General features: G+C 35.1%; 1 protein-coding gene across 3 annotated transcripts; it reads right to left on the reverse strand.

Moving 5' to 3' along the window:
• Positions 1–2801: 2801 nt before the first annotated feature.
• On the reverse strand, positions 2802–7638 carry LOC145123630 (midasin-like). Of its 3 annotated transcripts, none has more exons than XM_079058835.1 (9): positions 7529–7632; positions 4851–4967; positions 4406–4749; positions 4246–4330; positions 3836–4131; positions 3641–3754; positions 3364–3533; positions 3162–3271; positions 2802–3076 (listed from the first exon to the last, which is right to left on the reverse strand). In XM_079058835.1, the coding sequence occupies exons 2-9, from the start codon at positions 4953–4955 to the stop codon at positions 2942–2944; spliced, it is 1359 nt and encodes a 452-aa protein (XP_078914961.1). In that variant the 5' UTR covers positions 4956–4967; positions 7529–7632; the 3' UTR covers positions 2802–2941. The 3 variants fall into 3 exon arrangements, with proteins under 3 accessions (XP_078914961.1, XP_078914960.1, XP_078914959.1); XM_079058833.1 differs by having other exon boundaries at positions 2803–3076; positions 4851–4978; positions 7529–7638; XM_079058834.1 differs by lacking the exon at positions 7529–7632 and having other exon boundaries at positions 4851–5072.
• Between the last annotated feature and the right edge of the window lie 13930 nt (positions 7639–21568).

A 21568-nucleotide genomic window follows, 5' to 3' on the forward strand; every position in this document is an offset into this window, starting at 1 on the left:
TGTGGTATGTTCTGGAATGAAGCCGCATACCATCACTGAATACCAGATCAAGTTAAGGGCATTCCCATTTTCAGTTCAAGGCTCGTCAAAAAAGTGGCTCTAGGATCTACCATTCGACTCCCTAACCACCTGGAACGAGCTCGCGAAATTCTTAGAAAAATATTTTCCAGAAGCACGAGTTTCGAGCCTTTGAGGAGAGATCCTTTCTATCAAACAAGGAAAACAAGAGGCTTTACACCCATACTGGGAGCACTTCAAAAAGCTCCTTGTTCCTTGCCCGCAACACGAAATCAATGATTATCAGCTGTATCAGTGTTTCTGCGAAGGTCTGACACCCATGAAAAGACAACTGATAAATGCTTCAAGTGGTGGATCGTTAGGCGACATGACACCAACTGAAATCCAGGAGCTAATAGAAAAACTTTCTATCGTGTCGAAACATTGGTAATGAATAAAAGTGGTATCCTGACCAGCCAAGAGATGTAAAAAAAGTTAGTTCGCATCATCTAGAAGCCTAAATTTATGAACTAACGAAAACAGTTTTGCTGCTGACAAAAAAAAGGAGTTGCATCTATGAAAAAGTCATGTGGATCTGCCTGAAAACTAAACATCCCACTGACATGTGTCCACTTCTGCAAGAGGATGTTCAACGACACTAATAACCATCCACTTCGATCCAACAGATCAAACCTCCAAGTAATCACCATCGCCACCACCTCTTCCAACAATTTCACTCCGGAGCTCCGATTCTAGCATGTCGGTTCCTTCACAGCTTCAATCCAGTTATTTTAACCCAAATTTTGCTATCCCATTGTGTAATCAGATTCACGAGTGCTTTATTTGGTACAAGCTTTTTATTAGGGGTGAGCAAAAACCGCACCGCAACTAAAATTAACCGCAAAAACCGTATAAACCGCAACCGCAAAACAACAACCGCAATAAAAACCGATGGTAAGGTTTTCTGTTTTTCAAAAACCGCAAATTTGCGGTGCGGTGCGGTTATTAGTTTTCAAAAGCCGCAAAAAAACCTTACCGCACCGCATATATTATATATAATTTTTTATCAATTATTAATTTATTAAATATTCAAAATAAGACAAGTGTCATGAATGAAAGATGGATAAAATACTAAAGACAAAAGTATTGGTTTTTTCTTATATTTAACTTTGAAAAATGATAAAATTAGACATTTTTAAGATATTTATTGTTAATACTATTGATTTGACGTTTTTAAGATATTAGTTGTTTGTGATTTAAGTTAATTGTTTCATACCTTATGGTTTTTTTATTATTACAAGTAATATGTTGAAACTCTTAAAACTATTTTAGCTGTAAACTGTGGTTTTTAACCACACAAAATAACCGCACCAAATCCATGCGGTTAATAACCGCAACACAGAAAAAACAAAACCGCACCGCAAAAATAACCGCCTAACTGCACCGCAAAAATAACCGCACCATGCGGTTTTGAAGATGGATTAACCGCATTTGCGGTTAGTGGTGAGGTTTTAGCTAATAACCGCACCGAACCGCACCGCGCTCACCCCTACTTTTTCTGAATTTCATACATGAACAATGACCATTTTCAATCTAGAGAGAGAGAGAGAGAGAGAGAGGTGGTCCCTTCTTTATTTAATTTAACAAAGACCAATCCTGCAATGAAACTAGTTGAACCATCAATTCAGAAAAGTCGGAGTTTGGATTAAAACCCGAAAAAAATTCATACACAAGACCATTTGCAGTTTTGTCTTTTTTTTTTTTAATTATTCCGAAATATATTTATATATAATTTAATTTTTGCTTAAACAATTCAAATCACGATGATGGGCCGAACGTTAATTCTAAGGCGGTAAGATCCGGCCTGTTAGACATTTATCCCTCGTCTCTAGCGTACGCACAGAAATGTATTTAATGTTATTCTACTCTTAAACCCTAAACCCTTTGCCCTGGCAGCAAGAACACAAGTCACTCCTACAACAATACATTTCTTCACCTGAAAACAACCTTTACAATCATATTTCGTCTTCAATTAATTACCTTCTCTCCGACTCAGGTTAGTCTTCCCTTTTAACAAACGTATTTTTTTTCATTAGAGCGTGTAATGGCGGTCGTCACTCAATAATTTGTTTGTTAGTATGTGTCCACTTTTTATGCTCTTTTGATTCCCACAGCCATCGAGAAGTTGCATATTTACCTCATAGGAGAAGTTCGAGTTCAATTTGTAAGCAGGTAGAAGTGTAAATGGCGATTGATGGGAGTTTTTGTGTTGAATATGAGCTGCAAAGGTTTCTTCTTTGGTGTCCCAAGCTTGCAGCTGCTCCCCAATTAGATAACTTAGTCAAGAAGGTATTGAAGAGTTCATCAACCGCAACACAGAAAAAACAAAACCGCACCGCAAAAATAACCGCCTAACTGCACCGCAAAAATAACCGCACCATGCGGTTTTGAAGATGGATTAACTGCATTTGCGGTTAGTGGTGAGGTTTTAGCTAATAACCGCACCGAACCGAACCGCACCGCGCTCACCCCTACTTTTTATGAAGTAGTTGTCTGAATTTCATACATGAACAATGACCATTTTCAATCTATAGAGAGAGAGAGAGAGAGAGAGAGAGAGAGAGAGAGAGAGAGAGAGAGAGAGAGAGAGAGAGAGAGAGAGAGAGAGAGGTGGTCCCTTCTTTATTTAATTTAACAAAGACCAATCCTGCAATGAAACTAGCTGAACCACCAATTCAAAAAAGTCGGAGTTTGGACTAAAACCCGAAAAAAATTCATACACAAGACCGTTTGCAGTTTTGTCTTTTTTTTTAATTATTCCAAAATATATTTATATATAATATAATTTTTGCTTAAACAATTCAAATCACGATGATGGGCCGAACGTTAATTCTAAGGCGGTAAGATCCGGCCTGTTATACTTATTATTGTCTATTTTAAGAATTTAACTACAACAAACCTCCCCATGGCCTGTTAAGAATGAAGTAGCACCCTCTAGCAAAGGTAACAAGATGGATTGTACATCTGCAGGAGCTTTATCAATGTCCTCGAAAACAACCCAAAGTCCATTAATGATAGCCTATAAGTAGCAAAAAAAGCATCCATATTAGAGTTACAGCTAACTAATAATTACAAAATAAACAAAACAAAATGAAGTAACTAACCTGAGTAAGGGAACCAGGCTGCCACCTAAATTCACCAGGTTGTTCAGCACATACATAACTCCCGATTAGTGTTTTTCCATCAATTTGCTCATCCATGTGAATAGAAAGAACTAAAAGGGAGAAAAGATCAGATATAAAAAGGAAATATTTAAAGCTGTGAAAGAATTTCAAATTTCAAATACTATAAACAAAAATAACATACCTTGACTCCCATGCCCCTGGGCTAACCTGCTAATGAGAGCAGTTTTGCCTGCGCCAGCTGGACCATAAAGAAGAACAGGCCACCTCTGACTCACTGCCAACAATACCATCTCAAAACTTTTCTTCACAGCAGATGTTAAAACAAAAGGACTTCCAGTTTTAAGTGTATCCCTAATAGCATATAACAAAATAACTTCAAATAGTATAAAAGGAATGAACAAGAGAGGACATCAACAAGATATGTTGCATATAAAATAATTAGATTAATAACGCTTCACCATTTTGCCTCCATATTGCTCCAATTTGGTTGCCCTACACTTGTGTTTTCCCTAAATGGTTCAAGATACCAACCAGCCTTCTCTAATGACACGTCCTGAAGAAATTCCTTCCACCTATAAACAAATAAACATAAATAATATAAGAAGTGAACAAATCAGAAATAGATTCACTCTGTCACTGATGAAAAAACTAACCTTAATAAACACCCATATGCTTTTTCATCATCGAACCCAAAATCTGAAGTTGCCAAGTCACGCGTCTTACTTTTTCTAATAAACTTGTCACTCATCTTCAAAACCATTGTTAATGTTTGCACTGCACACCATCTTATGTCCATCAAAATCTCTGTATTTTCTCCATTGTTAAGACTAGTGATCTCATGTACAAGGTCCATATAACATGACCAATCCCATAGCTTAGCAAAAACTTCAGGCTCTGCTAAAAGGAGACGATATGATACTCGCACAGCATCTAATAGATGTGTTCCTGGCTGATAAAATCAGAAGCAAAATTACTCAATTGCCATAACAGGGTTTACCAGTATAGACCCATGAGTGACATAATCTCAAAGGACATAGAACAGAATACGTTTTAGAAATAGTACCTGCACTAATGATTGGGCCATTGATTCCTTTTCCATCATCCTTTTAAATGGAGGAGGTGCAAACTTAAAGTAATCCCTTACAGACCTGCATAAAGTAATCAGGGTAAGTTACTGTGGAGCATAGTTGAGAGAGAAGGGAGAGTGTACAAAGTGAACTTACCCAGTAAGATAAGGTAGCATATCAAGTGTTCGTGAAAATGCCAAACAGGAAAGCTCGTGAAGTCCCTGACCTCTCCCATATTTGACATATAAATTAATAACAGAAATATCCTGTTCATAATCTGAACTTTCAGTATCCTTAAATAATCTTCCATCATCGAACTCAATCATTGAATCATTGGAATTTGATGTCAAATCGGGCACCAAATGTAGTAAAGCAACAACCCGGTCGACAATCTTTCGTGCTATTGGACGAAAGCATCCCAATAATGGAATTGTATATCGAGGATGTAAAAGTAACTCAGCTACTCCATCAATCAACTCTTTCTCTGTCAAAATTTTCCCCTGTAGATAGCATATACGAAACAAACCCAAAATCAGATGCGAGAGAAGAGCAACATGTGAAAAAAAAAAGGTCCTTGGAGAAAAGATGAACTCTTCAATACCTTCTCGACTAAGTTATCTAATTGGGGAGCAGCCGCAAGCTTGGGACACCGAAGAAGAAACCTTTGCAGCTCATATTCAACACCAAAACTCCCATCAATCGCCATTTATGCTTCTACCTGCTTACAAACTGAACTCAAACTTCTCCTATCAGGTAAATATGCAACTTTTCGAATGCTGTGGGAATAAACTAGCTTATAAGATAAATTTTTAATAAACTATTTAATATAGCTTATGAGCTAGAGTGCCAAATACAATCTTAGTACATATCAGATGTCATTCACAAAATTGTAATACACATTTGTCATTATCATTTTTGTTGCATGATCTCTATTAACCCTTTGGATTAGTGTCAAACTCGGATATGCATGCACAATGAAACAATATGACAAAACAACAGTATCAACTAAACGGACAAACTTTGGATATAAGATGAGGGCATAACAAAGCAATGAAAAACAGGAACCTCAAACCTATATTTTGCATTTCTTCAAAATATGTATTTACACTTAACAATGCTTATTAGTTTTTCCGTTGTCAAATCGAAATTTTACAAAAAAATGTTTAGATTAACTTATCTGGTATGAAAACGCAATAAGTTGATAAGTTGTATTTTGATTTTTGACAATTTCTGCTTATAGATGTAAAATGATCAATAAGGATTATATATATATATATATATATATATATATATATATATATATAATATTACAATACGGTTAATATGGTAAATTAGTTTAAATAAGTCACAAGCTATTTTAAATAAGTAATAATCCACTGACTTATAAAAAACTCATCATTTTATTCAATAAACATTTTAATTTTAATCTATCCAAACACTAAAACAAAATCCCAAACGCCCTTTACATATGAACTAAGTTGATATGGATTATTTTACATAGATTTATATCACTGTTTTAATTAATATATCATCATTTTTTTACGTGGAAACCCATGTTCGTTCGATATCCTTTTTTAAAAGAAGTAATAATATTTGATACTTAAACTTAACATGCATACATATACACACATTAACACATACATACATACAAACGAACTTATATATTATGTTTGCCAATAAAAAGTAGGTTTTATACTTGTGTTCGGATTTATCTTTTATAGATTATATAAAATATATAAGTTTATTTTATATACCGTACTTGATGCAACTTTTTTCAACAATGTCTTCTAAAAAATGGCATGTTAACTTTTATTTATTATTGTTTTGTTTAAAGTTTAAACACATATAATTAATTAATGCTTCTTGTTAACTTTACAAAGCCAAAGACAATAAAACCGAATATTCTCTTACCCATCGCTATCTATTGGTTTCTCCGTATTTATTTTACAACCTACCCTAACAACTCATCACATTTTTTCCCTTTTTTTGAGCCTATAAATACCGATGCTTCTCAACACTACTTGTTAAATACAGTATATTATAAAACACAAATATGATCAGTGGGGGAACCGAGTCTATGGTACACCCAATTCCTAATGGAAATCAAGTGCAAGATCGATGTGGGCATTTTGAAATGCCATTGCACTACCCAAGATACACACGGAAAGAATACGAGACCATGCCTGAGTGGAAGCTTGATTGCTTGCTCAAATCTTATGGTCTCCCGATAGCAGGAGATGAGAACCATAAGAGGGCATTCGCTATGGGAGCTTTTTTATGGCAATACTAAGGGGCTGTTTGGTTCGCAGAATGTTGCTGAAGGAATTGCATTTGGAATTGGAAAAGGAATCTGTCAGGAATTTGAATCCAATTCCATATCCTGTTTGGTTGGCAGGAAATGGAATTGGAATTATTTCCAGATTTTGTTTGGTTCGCAGGAATTGAAATTGGAATCCATGTAAAATGACAGAATTGCCCTTTTTGTCTATTTTGCTTAATTTATTTTATTTTTTAATTTTTTAATTTATATGTAAAGATACATTATATAAATTGTAAAACAGAAAAATAGTATACATATTCCATTGAAACCACAACAAAACAACAAAAAAACATAACTTGATACAATGCAACCACAGCAGAATTTTTGTTCTATCGATTATTTTCACATAAGAAAATGAAACTACAGCAGAATTTTTCACATAAGAAAATGAAACCACAACAAAAATTTTGTTCTATCGATTCCAAAAAATGTTATTAGCAACCGTACTTGATACAATGCATTAGACAAATAAGTGTGTATGATCAAGAACTCCCTAAATCAGTATTTAAATTATGACAAACTTTGAAGATTAACAAAAAAGGGATACTTCTGGTAAGGGTAAACATCAGACTGCTTTTTGTTATATCAAATGATACAATTATGCATATTAACCAATCAATCACGATCAAGAGCAAGAACAAAGTGAGAATTCGATCACTTCTCACAATCTCATTGGAAAGTATGGAAGTATGGTTCAGATCCTTTCAAAGCCAAAACAGACTCGATTCTGTACAACAAAAAGCATCCTGAATGTATAAAATGCGATTAAAGGGACTTTTTTTTCAGATTCTGATATCATGATATCATAGGGGTCACAATAGCGAATGAAGAAAAAAACCTCCAGCGATGTCACAGCAGCTCTGGATGAAGCTGCGATGAAGCTGGGCGATGAAAGAGAGAGGGAGAGAGAGAGAGAGAGAGAGAGAGAGAGAGGTACAGAGAGAGAGAAAGAAAATTACCTGCGATGAAGCTGCGATGAAGCTGGTTGAACGACCCTGTGACGAAGTGGAGAAGACGAAGCGGAGAAGACGCAATGGAGAGGTTGCTGCTGAACGAGAATGAGATGGTGTCTAGGTTTACCTGATGAAGCGTATAGTAATATTTAGTGAGGGCAAAATTGTAATATGGTACTTTCCATGTTAGGAAGGAATTAATTCCATTACGATGGTGAAGGAATGAACTTTCTTTGTTTGAAGGAAAATTATTTCATTTAGGATTTTTTTTTCTTCCCTTAAAGCTGAACCAAACACAGGAATTCAAGGGAATTGGAATCTTTTTCCCTTGAATTTCATTCCATTCCTGCCAAACAAACAGCCCCTTAATCCTTTTATTGTATAGATAATTAATATTATATATATAACCCTTTTATTTTTGTGTTGTACTCTTAAATAATACATGTTTAGGTTATTTTGTTACTAATGTTTATTTAACCGGTTGTATCTCGATCATATTCCAATAAAATATCCTGCTTTTGTATGTTATCACATGCATATGACTTTCGATTCACTTTTCGAACTCAAAGAAATAACTGAAGGGACTGAAAACATCATATTGCTATAGTGTATCAGTTTCCAATAAAGAGTAAATTATAGAAATGGTAATTATGCTTTGTTCAGATTTTTAGTTTTGATCACTAAACAGGCATCCTATGGTTTATCAATATTACAGTTTGGGCATCCTTGCTTTACTTAACCTTCATTTTTCATTTTTATTTTCTTTTAACAATTTATTATTATTATTATTATTACTATTATTATTATTATCATTAGAGAAAATTACAAATTTAGCCTAATACACTAATTACTTTGTGGAAAATAGCCAAAAAAAAATCAATATTACAAATTTAGCCACTAAAATCGCAGATGGAGCTACCCCATCTGCGATTTTGCAATACCATCTGCGAATGTACAAGTGGCTAAAGCACAGGCGTGCTTTAGCCATAGTTACCTAGATCGCTCAAAGAGGCCCGAACTAATGAGCCTGTGTCCCGAAATGATGGGTGAGGGAAAGACGCATATGGCCATCGACTTTAAAATTTAGGTCACACATGGTTGCACCAAGTCAATGCCATGGAAGAGAGGTAAATATTTTTTTTGTGATGGGGTGGTTGGTTGTTACTGTTGCAATTAATAGAAGGTGTTTAGGGGCTCATTAGTTCGTTTTAGGGTCAATTTGATTAACGGTTGAATTAGAATTGGTTAGGACTTTTGATTATGAAAGTATATACTCGTATATCTTTGTGTTTTAAAAGCAACTAAATTAGTCATTGGTTAACATTTGATGTTAAAAATTAAGTTTGATTATTGATTAAATCATATCGGTTGGGATTTAATACTTGTTAAATTGTTTTTTGTGTCACTTAAAATGTGTATCTCTACTAATCATCGAAATTAAATTAGATGTGGGATTTAATTTCTGAAGTACAAAATAACTATCGAAGGTGACATCGATACATTGCTAATTGACGAGTCCAAGAAAACATAAGAAATGGTTGGTACTTGAAAATAATTCAAAAGTCACATTTATGTATAGTTTAATAAATTGTTACAAATCAGTACCCCTTCCCCACGGGGTATTAATGCGGTCCACAAAGAGGGAGGAAACTCATGTATACATGCAAACATAGATGGCCCAAGGATTAAAAAAAGAAAAAGAAATATAAAATGTTCACAGTCAACATCTGCACTATTCGCGTTTGTACAGGGACGGATGCAAGATTTCGTAGTAGGTGTTGCCGGTAGCACATTTTTTCTTTTACGTAGTGTCACAATAATAAAAAAAACGAAAAATTTGAAATTTTTTAAACTATATCTGAAAAAAGCAGGGGTTGTCGGTGCCACTATGGACACCATAGTGGAACCGTCACTACGTTTGTAGTAAACCCCATGGAGCCCCAAATTGATCTTCCTCGCTATCTACCGTAGACCTGGCAAAACCTGACACGACACCACGATTTGACACGTAATTAACAGGTTTGAGTAAGAGATTTTGACACGTTTATGTAAACGGGTTGACGCGACACGACACAATAATTAAACGGATAGAGTTAGGGTCAAGACTTTCAACTCGAAGATAAATCGAATATAACCCATTTAATTATATATTATTGTTATAAATTTCATATTTTTATAAATATATTATATATTATAGACTTGTAGTAGACCAAACTCAAGAATTAAAAATAAAATTCAAACTTTCAAGTAACTTTAATTTACTCATCCTCGCCACATATCCCATTTGTTCCCTAACTCTAACTCTTTCTATTTTACTTTCTAAACTTACTATGAATTTTGTCATTCCACCTCCCAACTCCAGTGTTTCACTTTTTCTTTTTCGCCTCTCTGTCTCCTACTTTCTAACCTTTTAAAATGTTTCAACTTGACATGACATAACATATTTACAAGGTTTAAACCCTAACCCGAAACCAGACACGAAATCGACACGAAAATAAACGGGTTGAGACGACACGACACAAAATCAAACGGGTTAGGTTAGGGTCAAGCCCTCTCAACCTGTTTAATGTCTTGATACGACACGAACTTTACACAATACGACATGTTTGCCAGGTCTACTCTACTGATTACGCTATTGATGCCAACAAAAAGAGAGATACCCCGCCACTTGATCTCAACAGGAACCCAGACACCATGATAGGTACTCTCGATGACAATTGCACTAGCTCCAACACTAATGGAATTACCCAAATTGCAGAAATTGGTTTTCAGATTAATGTTGAAAACCCAATTCTTTCCAAGATCGCTGGTGATACAGGTGTCCCCAACAATTGCCAATGAATGGCGTCTCTTTAAACATTAGAGGTATTGGAGTGGATTCGAAGGTGAATTGGGCTAGAAGATTAAAAATGAAGTATAAAGAAAATTTTGTTGGTCATCAAGAAACACAACTACTTGATTACTCAAAGATCAATGTTGGTGATTGTTGGGATTCCTAGGACCATGACTTCGAAAGGGTTAATGCAAGTGGAGGATCTGGTGGATTAATTTTAATTTGGGACACCGGATACTTCCAAAAGACAGAAGTGATTGCAAATAGATTCTTTCTAATAATAATAGGTACGTGGAAAGGAATATATGGCAATACTATATTTGCAAACATTTATGGCCCTCACACTCCATCTGAAAAAAGGAGCTATAACTTGAATTAATACAAATCAAGCAAAGGAAAAGGGGTAACTGGTTATTTTTTGGAGACTTCAATGTGGTTACGAGGAAATAAGTGAGATTTAGGTCTCAGTTTTTCCCCATAAGTGCAACTGACTTCAATCGTTTTATTCATCTAGCCGAGGTTCATGATTTTAATATGGGCGGAGAAAGATTCACCTTTTATGAGCAGAGTCGATGCTAAACTTAGCAAGCTTGATCGATACTTGGCATATGCAAACTTTTTAGTTTCCTTCCCTACTGTATCTATTATGACTCATCCATGTGAACTTTCCGATCTCTATATAATCACTTTAACTTCTAATATTCGTGACTTTGGACCCCCCCCCCCCCCAACTCAAATTCTATAACTCTCGGTTGATGTTAGATGGTCTAGATCAAATTGTCAAGCATGCGTGGGAAGGATTTAAAGGCTTTGGTAATGCAGATACTTATCTTGCGGCCAAATTACGTCATCTCAAGGAGGAGATTAGGAAATGGAGAAGAACAAAATACATAAAGGAGAAAAAAGAGTTAACAGACATTAAAGAAACCATACATAAACTGGAATAGGCAGCTGAATCGTGTGCTCTTACATTGATGAATTATCCAACATGAGCATTTGTATGCAAAAGATCCTTAAAATTGAAAAAATGGAAGCTCTGAATCTAAAACAAAAGACTCGATTAAAATGGGTGGTAGACGAGGACGAGAACACAAAAATATCCACATATACGTAAATAATAATAACATGATGAATAGAATCACAGGACTAATGATAAATGGACTGCAAAAGTAAAAGACATCAAAGAAGAAGCTTTTCGATTCTTCCAAAAAAAAGTCAAGGAGGAATGGTTTTCGCCCCCGAAACTTGTAAATCCTCATATTAAATCTACTGACATGATGGATGCGATCGGATAAGAGGCTCCATTCACTATTCAAAAGGTGAAGAAAGCCATCTTGGCATGCAATGGATACAAGGCCCCGGGCCCCCGACAAACTTTCAAATTCCTAAAAATCTACTGGAGTTGTGTTGTTGACGATGTTATAAAATCTGTTCAATAATTTCACAAATCCTGTAGTTTGGGGTGTGGTTGTAATTCTACATTCATCACTCTTGCTCCTAAAGTTAAAGATCCGACCTCTCTTATTGATTATAGGCCAATCAGCCTGATTGGGTGTATGTATAAAGTTATTTACTACTAGAATCAAAATAGTATTTGGCAAGGTGGTGATGAGTTTTCCAGGTTATAAAAATTACATATGAGCTGAAAAACACTTAAACCCTTAAGTTCACATGCAACCTACAAATGATCTATGTTTTCTCTATTGATAAAAACTAACTATGAATATCAAGAAACCCTAGGAGAGAGGCTATAATATCGAAATTCACATCAAATTAGGGTTAAATACCCTTTGATTATTATCGAAAATAATCAAAGCAAATTCCTTCTTCAAGAACTTGGAAAGCTGGCACCAAAGGAATGGATGCCTCTAACGGCTTGTACCCAAAACCCTAGTAGCAAAAAGACTTGAGGAGAGAGAGGAGGATTAGATCAAAATTTCGGCTCTATGAAGGCAAGGAGTGGACGAAATAATGAGAGCTAGGGAAAGTTTTATATAGTTGAAGGAAACTTGAGGCCAAAGCTAAGGTTTTTGGGATAAGGCCCGGATTAATTAATATAATAACCAAGTTGCCTTATCTCCTAATCCTAAGCCTCATGAACGAAATTTCTAGGTTATTCCTAGCCAAATTTCATTCACCCCCATCCCATGAGGTTCTTGAGTCTTCGTGCTTCAACTTTCAATAAATAGCCAAACAGTCCCTGTAATTTTAATCAATTCAATTAATCCTAAAATTAACTCCAATTAATTTCTGATTAATTCCAAATTAATTATTATGATTTCCTATTAATATATTATTCATATAATATATTACTAAACTATTTATTCTAATTTATTAATCATATATAAATTAGCAATTCAGCATCTTCCTCCAAAAGTCATTCTATCCAAATACTAGTTTTTAGGGCAACCCAAAAAGGACTTTGCTTCTAATTTAAGAATATACCAATTTAGTTATTGGCTTAGACACCTTAATCCAAAATTCTCCCACTTGGATAAGTTTGTAACTACAATTTCAAGTATAAACCTTGAACTAAACCGCAAAGAGTGCTTTCCATAGCCACTGCCAAACTCTGATTCAGATAAAATGTTGGACCTAAGATAAGTGATCAACTATTCCTTTGTTCTACAAGATATCCTATGAACTGAGTCACATATTAGATGATCAACCTCATGTTTATTTACTTTGTTTCCCGATTTCCCGATTTGTGATCGAATTTTAGACTAGAAAATTGAACACATCAATTTAGTCCTGACCAGACGCCTGGTTTTTCATAGATCAACTCAAATCACCGAGGGGACCACAAATATTTCTTTTCCTTATTCATGAAAAAGGAACAAACTACATTGACTATATAGTCATACAATTTACATATCAAATCACACATGAAATAATCCTTTATAACATCCAGTTAGGAGATGCGTTTATGCAAACCAATGTACAACATATCTGTAAACTATGAACTATATATCTCTGCTTTAAGAATAAAAGATATTATCATCTTAGAATTACTTGCGATTAAAATTCATTAATTAATCTCTAATCATGGGTTTATCTAATACCTAAAATCTCTATTTTCAAAGGACTCATGTGATAGGAACCCGTTATTTATAACGAACGATGGATGCGGAATAGAAATATCTTGAGATTAATCGTGTGTAAGATATAAAAATATGAAAAACATTTGATGAGTAATTCTTAGAAGATGAGAAAGAAATAGAGATAAATAATATTACATGAAGAACATGGTGGGAGAGAGAAACACTCCCTAGGTGGGGAGAACCCACCAAATCTCACTCTCTAGAATTACATTTGAAAAAGTAAGAAGTTGATAAGATGAGGATTACAAGAAAAGTGACCACCTCTCCCTTTATATAAGAGGGAGAGATTAAATACACCAACAATACAATAAAGGGAAATAAATAACCTAACTATCACTCATTATTTGTAGAACATTTACATGCTCCAACAATCTCTCCCTAAATGCTTACAAATGATGAGAGATACAATAAGTGATACAAGACTATAATACAGTAATCCAATTAGCAAGTATGGCAATAAAATGAAGCATAATGAGAGCGAAATGCTAAAATGTCTCTCAAACTCTGAAGTGTCCGTGAAGTCTGAAACTGGCCATGAATCTCTAAAATGAAGGTCTTTGGCTTCAAAGCACCACCAATGAAGCAGAGAAAATAAGATCCAAATCTTCAAACCAATCATAATCACCGGAAGCGGAAGATCACCATGAGCAAGCAGAAGATCCAATAAAAGAAACACTTCGGCTTCAAAAGTCTGAAAAACATCTCGAGTTCTCGAATCATAACATGCAAAGAATAACCTGCTAAAAATGTGAAGCATCCATAAAATGAAGTTCGGATAATAATAATGTGAGTCCAAAGACATGGTCCAACAATGCCAAAAATTTGATCCAAGAATCAAAAATCAGTGCCACGTCACATCGCCAAGATAATCTTCGTCTTCAAAATATCACAAATCCAAACTCGAGAAATCATAGAATCTGAACCGGATGCAAACACAAAATCAACCTGTGGTAGAGTCCGAATAATAAATAATCTGGAGCCGGTAAACATCTAGTAATGCCAAAAATTTGATCCGTGAAGACCAAAAATAAGTGTCACATCGCATCACTAAATAAATAATCGTCTTCAGAAGTCTTCAAAAATCCAAACTCAAACAATTATAATAACCAAATCCGGATGATATTCTCTCCCTATTTTTGATAACCAATGTCCGTATATCAAAAATCAACAAATCATCGGATGGAGAGTGTCGGATACCAAGAGCTAAGAGAGCTCTTCCTAGATGTATGAAGGGTCTCGATAAGACATGAGAAATAGAGTAAAAAGAGATACTCTGTGGCCATGAGAAGCTGGGTGATAAAGTTGTTGAAGGCTGCATAGAACGAAGAATCACTGCATGAAAAATATCTCTGTTGTGCCGAAAATATACCCAAATACCCAAATTGCGGTGCCGGAACTCTCGAAGTGGTCTTCAATAGAAAATAAAGTCCACATGCTCAAGATACATGATTCGTCAACCAAAAATCATGAGCGACAAGTCATAAAATCCCATCAAGTGAAGAATGCGAAACAACTTTGTTGATCAATCGCCGTTGCGGTGCAAGCATCACAAAGAAAGATATGAAGTCCGACTGCGGTAGGAGTATTCTTCCAAATAACCAGCATGAAGTAAACCAATGTGACAATCCAAGGTTCGGTTGGGGTACAAATTGGTGTTAAAAAAATAATTGGTTGTAATAAAAAAATGGTTATAATAAAAAATGGCTAAATAAAAATAATTGGTGTAAAAAATAATAATAATAACTGGCTGAAAAAAAATTGTTGTTAAAAAAAATGGCTGAAAAAAAATAATACAAAAAAAATGGCTGAATAAATTAAAAAAAATGAAAATAAAATAAAAAAGGGGTTAATAAATAAAAAGGGAAGGGAAAAAGGAGGGGAGGGGAGGAAAAAAAAGGAGGGAAGGAGGGGGGAGGAGGAGAAAGGAGAAGGGGAGGAGGAAAAGGAGGAGGGAGGAGGGAAAGAGGGGAGGAGGAGGGAGGCTGCGGGTCTAGAAGGCTTCGGATGAGAGGGGGGAGGCGGAGTGAGTTAGCTGATGGAGGATGGTTGCGGTGGGAAGGGTTGGGTGTGGATGGGGAGCTGGGCTGCTGATGGGGTACCGAAGTCAGGAAGGGTGCGGACGAGACATGCTTTCGGATGAAGTAGCTGCGGATCAGAGAGTGCGGTGCGAGATGGGCAAGGCAAGGTTGCGGTCCGAGCTGCGGATGCGAGCTGCGGTCCGATGAGAGGACTTCAGTTCGAAGGGCAGTGATCCGAATTCAAGAAGGGCTAATGGCTGTGGGCTTCGCGGCTAGGCTAAGAGGTTGCGGACCAAGGCTTGGCTGAGAGGCTGCAGACCAAGGCCTGAGAGGGGCTGCGGGGAGGCTTCTTAGGAGGCTCCGGTAGGCAGTTTTTGGCTGCGGTTCTGGGCTCCGAGAAGGGCTGAACAGGTGATGAAAAATGTTATTTTTTCATGAAAAATGGTACCGGAAAGGTCATTTATTCATATTTTAATAAGGAAACCTTTTATAAAGCATTTTAAGTCAACAAGTGGGTCTTGGGAAGGCAAAAATAGGAGTGTGCAGGAGGTTTAAAAGGACAAAAGGGTGATGGGATTGGACATAGTCACATGATTTTTACTTGGGAAGACAAAAGTAAGTGGGTTACTCTTTACCCAAAAGAGTAAAAGGACATTTGACTTTTTGCAAACAAATTATCACGTCCAAATTTCTTCAAATTCAAGATCCACAGCAAGAAAAATGAGGATTAAAGAACTTCATACCTCATGAGGATTTACAAGCTGCTGGGTAAGAAAAAGAACACCACAATCTTCAATAAAAACACCATTATTTTTGTCTCTTCATATCCAAGATCATAACATCTCCTGGAGAAAATTTCTTCAATATTTGGAGACCACAAAAAATAATTCTTCTCCCATTTTCTTCATAGCTTCAACAACATAATAATAAGAACATGAAGAACATAAAAAATTTCTAGCAGCGAATTTGTGAGCAGTATCAACATATTTATTGTACTAAGGAAGAATCACCCTAGAAAAAAAAAATAGAAAACTCATCAAAAATTTCCGGTTTGAGGCCCGAATTTTTGTTTTTGCATAAACACGAACAATCTTCAAGATAATCACCGAACGGGAGTCGTTCCCTTGAAATAATCGTGAGATCTTCAAGGTATGGCTCTTATACCAATTGATAGGAACCCGTTATTTATAACGAACGGTGGATGCAGAATAGAAATATCTTGTGATTAATCGTGTGTAAGATATAAAAATATGAAGAACATTTGATGAGTAATTCTTAGAAGATGAGAAAGAAAGAGAGATAAATAATATTACATGAAGAACATGGTGGGAGAGAGAAACTCTCCCTAGGTGGGGTGAACCCACCAAATCTCTCTCTCTAGAATTACATTTGAAAAAGTAAGAAGTTGATAAGATGAGGATTACAAGAAAAGTGACCACCTCTCCCTTTATATAGGAGGGAGAGATTAAATACACCAACAATACAATAAAGGGAAATAAATAACCTAACTATCACTCATTATTTGTAGAGCATTTCCATGCTCCAACATCATGAATATTGTAGCAATTCCAATTACAATATCTTAACCTCAATTGAAAATCTACAATCAATTCATGACAGTCTTAATTTACTACTTACTTCCAAAAGTGTGAACGACTGTGAAATTTTGAATAATATCAAAATTAATCAAGGAAGTAAAACATACAAAGTTAAACATAGTAATAAATTAAGTAACTATGGTATCATACCCATTGATCATAAATAAATCCATATTATTTAATCATCATAAAAATTATGAATTTATTCATTGTATAATGTTTCGACTAATCAACTAACCATTTGAATTAGATAACATTAATTATGCTATGTCATGAACATCCATACTATGCCTCTCGATGGTCCTTCCTTTGTGAACATATCGATTGGACGTTACTCCTACGACGCTCAACACTATCTAAGATGTAGTCGAGTTTCATCTTTACATGCATTGTATTTCCGTGATGTCAAGGTTCTTAAGTCACAAAGACCGAGCCTGCGACATTACATAATATTCCAGTGGAACTTATTACTTAGAACAATTCCATGGTTATGAAGTCTCAAATTCAAGGTACACTCCTTGAACACTTCTTTTCATTGAAGTTTCCAGCTCACATGTAGATTTTGAAAACATCCCCCATTATGGAAAATTTCCATATTCCCATATGACCATCAATTATGACCAAGAATCATCCAAAATGTGTCACTATGGTCCTTTCCAAACAATATCATTCTTCCAACTGTCCACAAACAACCAATTCTTCGGTAAAACCTTAGACCATTATTGATAGTTGTTTGACAACTTCAGTCATATGCAGTTCTAATCCTTTTCATACAATGCTAAAAAGCATTTGAAAAATAGAATAATCAAATACTATATCATATGTAATCGATCCTATATCCGAGGAATATGGGACTCGAGTCATTATTACAAGGGTCTAATATTTGCTTATTTCCTTGCTATAATATTTATATATATAGAATAACCAATGTCGAAAAATTTCAACATGGTATGCCTTATACTAAGTTCTATTAAATTATTCAATATAAACCTTTAGATTCAAAATGAATTATGAGTGCCCTCTCCTTTATGTCCACAATTGCATAACAGTTCCCAACTTTTGCAACTTACAAATTAGAGACATTGTTCCCTATTGATAGTATTGTCAACATGCAATACCACACATAACAAATTATGCTCCCACTAGCTTTGACATGTACTCAAAAATCAACTTGACTTCTAAAAATCAATTCCTTTTGACTTTCTTATGGACGTACATATTCCTATTTCGTGATGCTTCGTCAAGCTTCTAATTAGGCTTCTTAAGCTTATGCACTTTACTTGAATAGTGTATTTGTTGAATCTCTTTCAAGACGTGATAAACATATCTCCTGAAAGTCTAAACAATTCATTGCCATTCCTCACAATTCGAAACATGAAGAGGGATGACGTAATCATATTTTAAATTTGAGAATGCAATTAATACAAACAATATCCATATTGATCTTTATCAGATATTTAAAATCTATCAACTAAAGTGTTTCCTCATGATCATTTTCATGAATTAGAGCGAAACCTTTTGTCACCTAGATCCGAAGGTTCATATGTTCCCATCCATGTGGAACTTTACTTTTCAACCTACATTTATGTGACAAGGTTTAGGACAAACCAAAATCACATTTAGTTATCCTTCATGGACTGAACTTTGCTTAATCTAAATTTCTTGCCTTATGGCAGCTCAAAGGCCCATAAGTGCTTCCATGTTGTTAGAAATTCACCCATATTGACTAGTTCACTTTCACTGACCAATGTGCATAGCCTTTTTAAATGAAAAAACATAGAATTCATAGGTGTTTCCAACTCAACTGGAAGTGTAAAGAAATTAGAATGGTTCAATAAACACGACAGGTTGTCAACCTCAGGTTGCGTGCTAATGATAACTAAAAGTATCATTATCGGTTGGCTCTTGAAACTCTCAAAATCAATACGACTCCCACATACTTCTTAACATATGAGTTTTTCTCTCAAGAAACATTTCTTGATGAGCTAAAACAAATATTCAAAAGTTCGTGCGGATTTCTGACAAGAAAACACTTCATAGAATAGGTCTTAGTTTACCTTTTGTTTCTCGATCAACGAAGCATCACAACTCCAATTCCAAATGTGATAGATTAAGAAAACATTATTACTCCACATATTACGAGGTGTTGTTGTCCTTCTTAGATATGATTCATAGTTACTAGAGCATGAATCTAAAACTTTGATTGGGAACAAAGTATGACTCATCTTATGATCAAACCATTTATAACAATGTTCGATTCCTCTTCTTAGTCATATAATTCCACTAAGATGTTCTTGGAAGATTAATTGTGATACAATTACACAATTACTAAGATGATCATAAAACATAATACTAAAGCATTCTCCTTTGTTTTCAGATTGGATAAGCTTTTATCTTTCTACCTGACAGATTCTTTTATTCGTTCTGCTACTGTTTGAACTTTTCAAAAGTATTAGAATTCTGCTTAATCTTATAAGCAAAAACATATTTACTTAAGCATCAGTAAATCATGAAGAATAGAGTGATCGTCTCTTGTGGTGGATCTGGAGAGTCCATATCAACATATACTAGATCCATTAGTCCTTCACTTGCATCACACAAACATGTGAATAATGAATTATGTCATGATTTTTCAATGAACAAGATTCTCATATATAATACAATTCAAATAGTACAACACCAAGTATCTATCCAGTTGGTGATGTGATTTCTTTTCACTTGGTCAATTATGAAAATACAACAAGTGTTATCATAAGAATCAAATCCACAATTAATATTGCCATTATTAGAAACATAACCAAAACTTTCATAAATGCCATTTCAAGGAGATAAGGCAACTAAAACTTCATTTTATTGCTAAAAAGAAAATTGGAACTTGTCCTTACAATGCGTAAAATGAAAATTATATTTCTAGACATCTCCAAAGAGTAATTGTAATCTATTAAATTATCCTAACTCCCTAGTAGTAGCTCCAAGTTCTGACCATCGAACCATGTGACCAAAGTCCATTTCCTATGATCAGATTTAGCTCACTTCACTTAAGCTTCCTTCTTTGTTTTAGATCCAGAAATTACATCAAAATGTGATCATCACATTATGTATTAAGAGTCTAAGAATAGGAACTTATAAAACAATGGAGTTAGATAATGGATGTACCTGAAGTTGAGTTATACAAATTGACTTTACCATCTCTGAGATCCTTTAGGTACTTTGGGCAGCTTCATAACCAATGTCCCTTCAATTGGCAGTAGAAACAAATGGACTCTTTGGGTTTAACACATGGAACGATCCTAGAACAAGCCTTTCTCTTAACCATATGATCAAACGGTTTGACCTTAGACGACCCTTTTCCATTGGGAAAAGAAATCTTTTCTGGATTACCAATGTCACCATTTATAATGTTCGTGGAAACCTTGGAATCATACCCTATAAGCATCTCTCCTTCAGATGTGTTCTTAAGCATTTCTGCCTCAGCAACCACCAACATTTGGGTTAGATCTATCAGGGTCACATTGAGATTCCTCATATGAAAGTTCTCAGCGAACTGATCATATAACTTAGGAAGCGAGATAATAACTAAATCAATGGCTTTCTCCCTTGGAAATATGACACCTATCCTATCCAATTTGTCAATGTACGACTTCATTTTCAGAACGTGTGCCCACACAAAATTTCCATCTTCATGTTTACATGCCAAAAGGGATTAAGTTGTTTCATATCTTTCAACTCATGACAGTGAGAGAGTCACAGGAGGAGGAGGTGGAAGAGTTGAAGAGAGATGATGTCCAGTTCCACCATTTTCTAAGGAAGGGAAGACATTTTCACTTTGGATTGAAAGTGGAAGATCATCTCCAGAAGATTGAGAAACACCATTTCCATAAGAAAAAGGAAGACCATTATTATCTTGATTTGACATCTAAATTGGGAGAATAGAGAATTCAATTTAGTTGATTTTAATTATTAATTATTAAACCATAATTAAATTAAGGTTAGGATCCATATTTTCAATTCGAACTTTGAAGAGGGATTCCTTAATCAAATTCGAATCTATTTTAGGTAGGTAGAACATTTCACCAATTTCAATCACATGAAACTCCCAGATCTTTTGAGATTCATTAAATCTTATCAATGACATGTTTAATCTCGATTATGCTCTTACTAATTGTGACTGCGATGCCGAGGATCACAATTATGATGTGAATAACCATTCAAACTTGCTTGACACCCTCGAGTTTATTTATCATCTCGAATTAATGTGCAGGTTAACCACACACGCTCCATCTATAATGATAATTTTCGATTTGTCCATCACCTCAACTTTATAGTCCCAAATTAGTGTGCAGCTAGCCACACATGCTCCACTAATGATATATAAAAAGTGATGTGCATTTTCATGGATTAGCATATAATTTCACATTTTTCCTAAAGTAACTAGAGTTAGGATCTATATAAAAGATTCTAGTACTTTAATAGCATTATACTTTTCAGAGGTTATG

This window comes from Lactuca virosa, chromosome 7, assembly GCF_052849685.1.
Source record: "Lactuca virosa cultivar CGN04683 chromosome 7, Lactuca_virosa_CGN04683_v6, whole genome shotgun sequence".
Classification (NCBI taxonomy): Eukaryota; Viridiplantae; Streptophyta; class Magnoliopsida; order Asterales; family Asteraceae; genus Lactuca; species Lactuca virosa.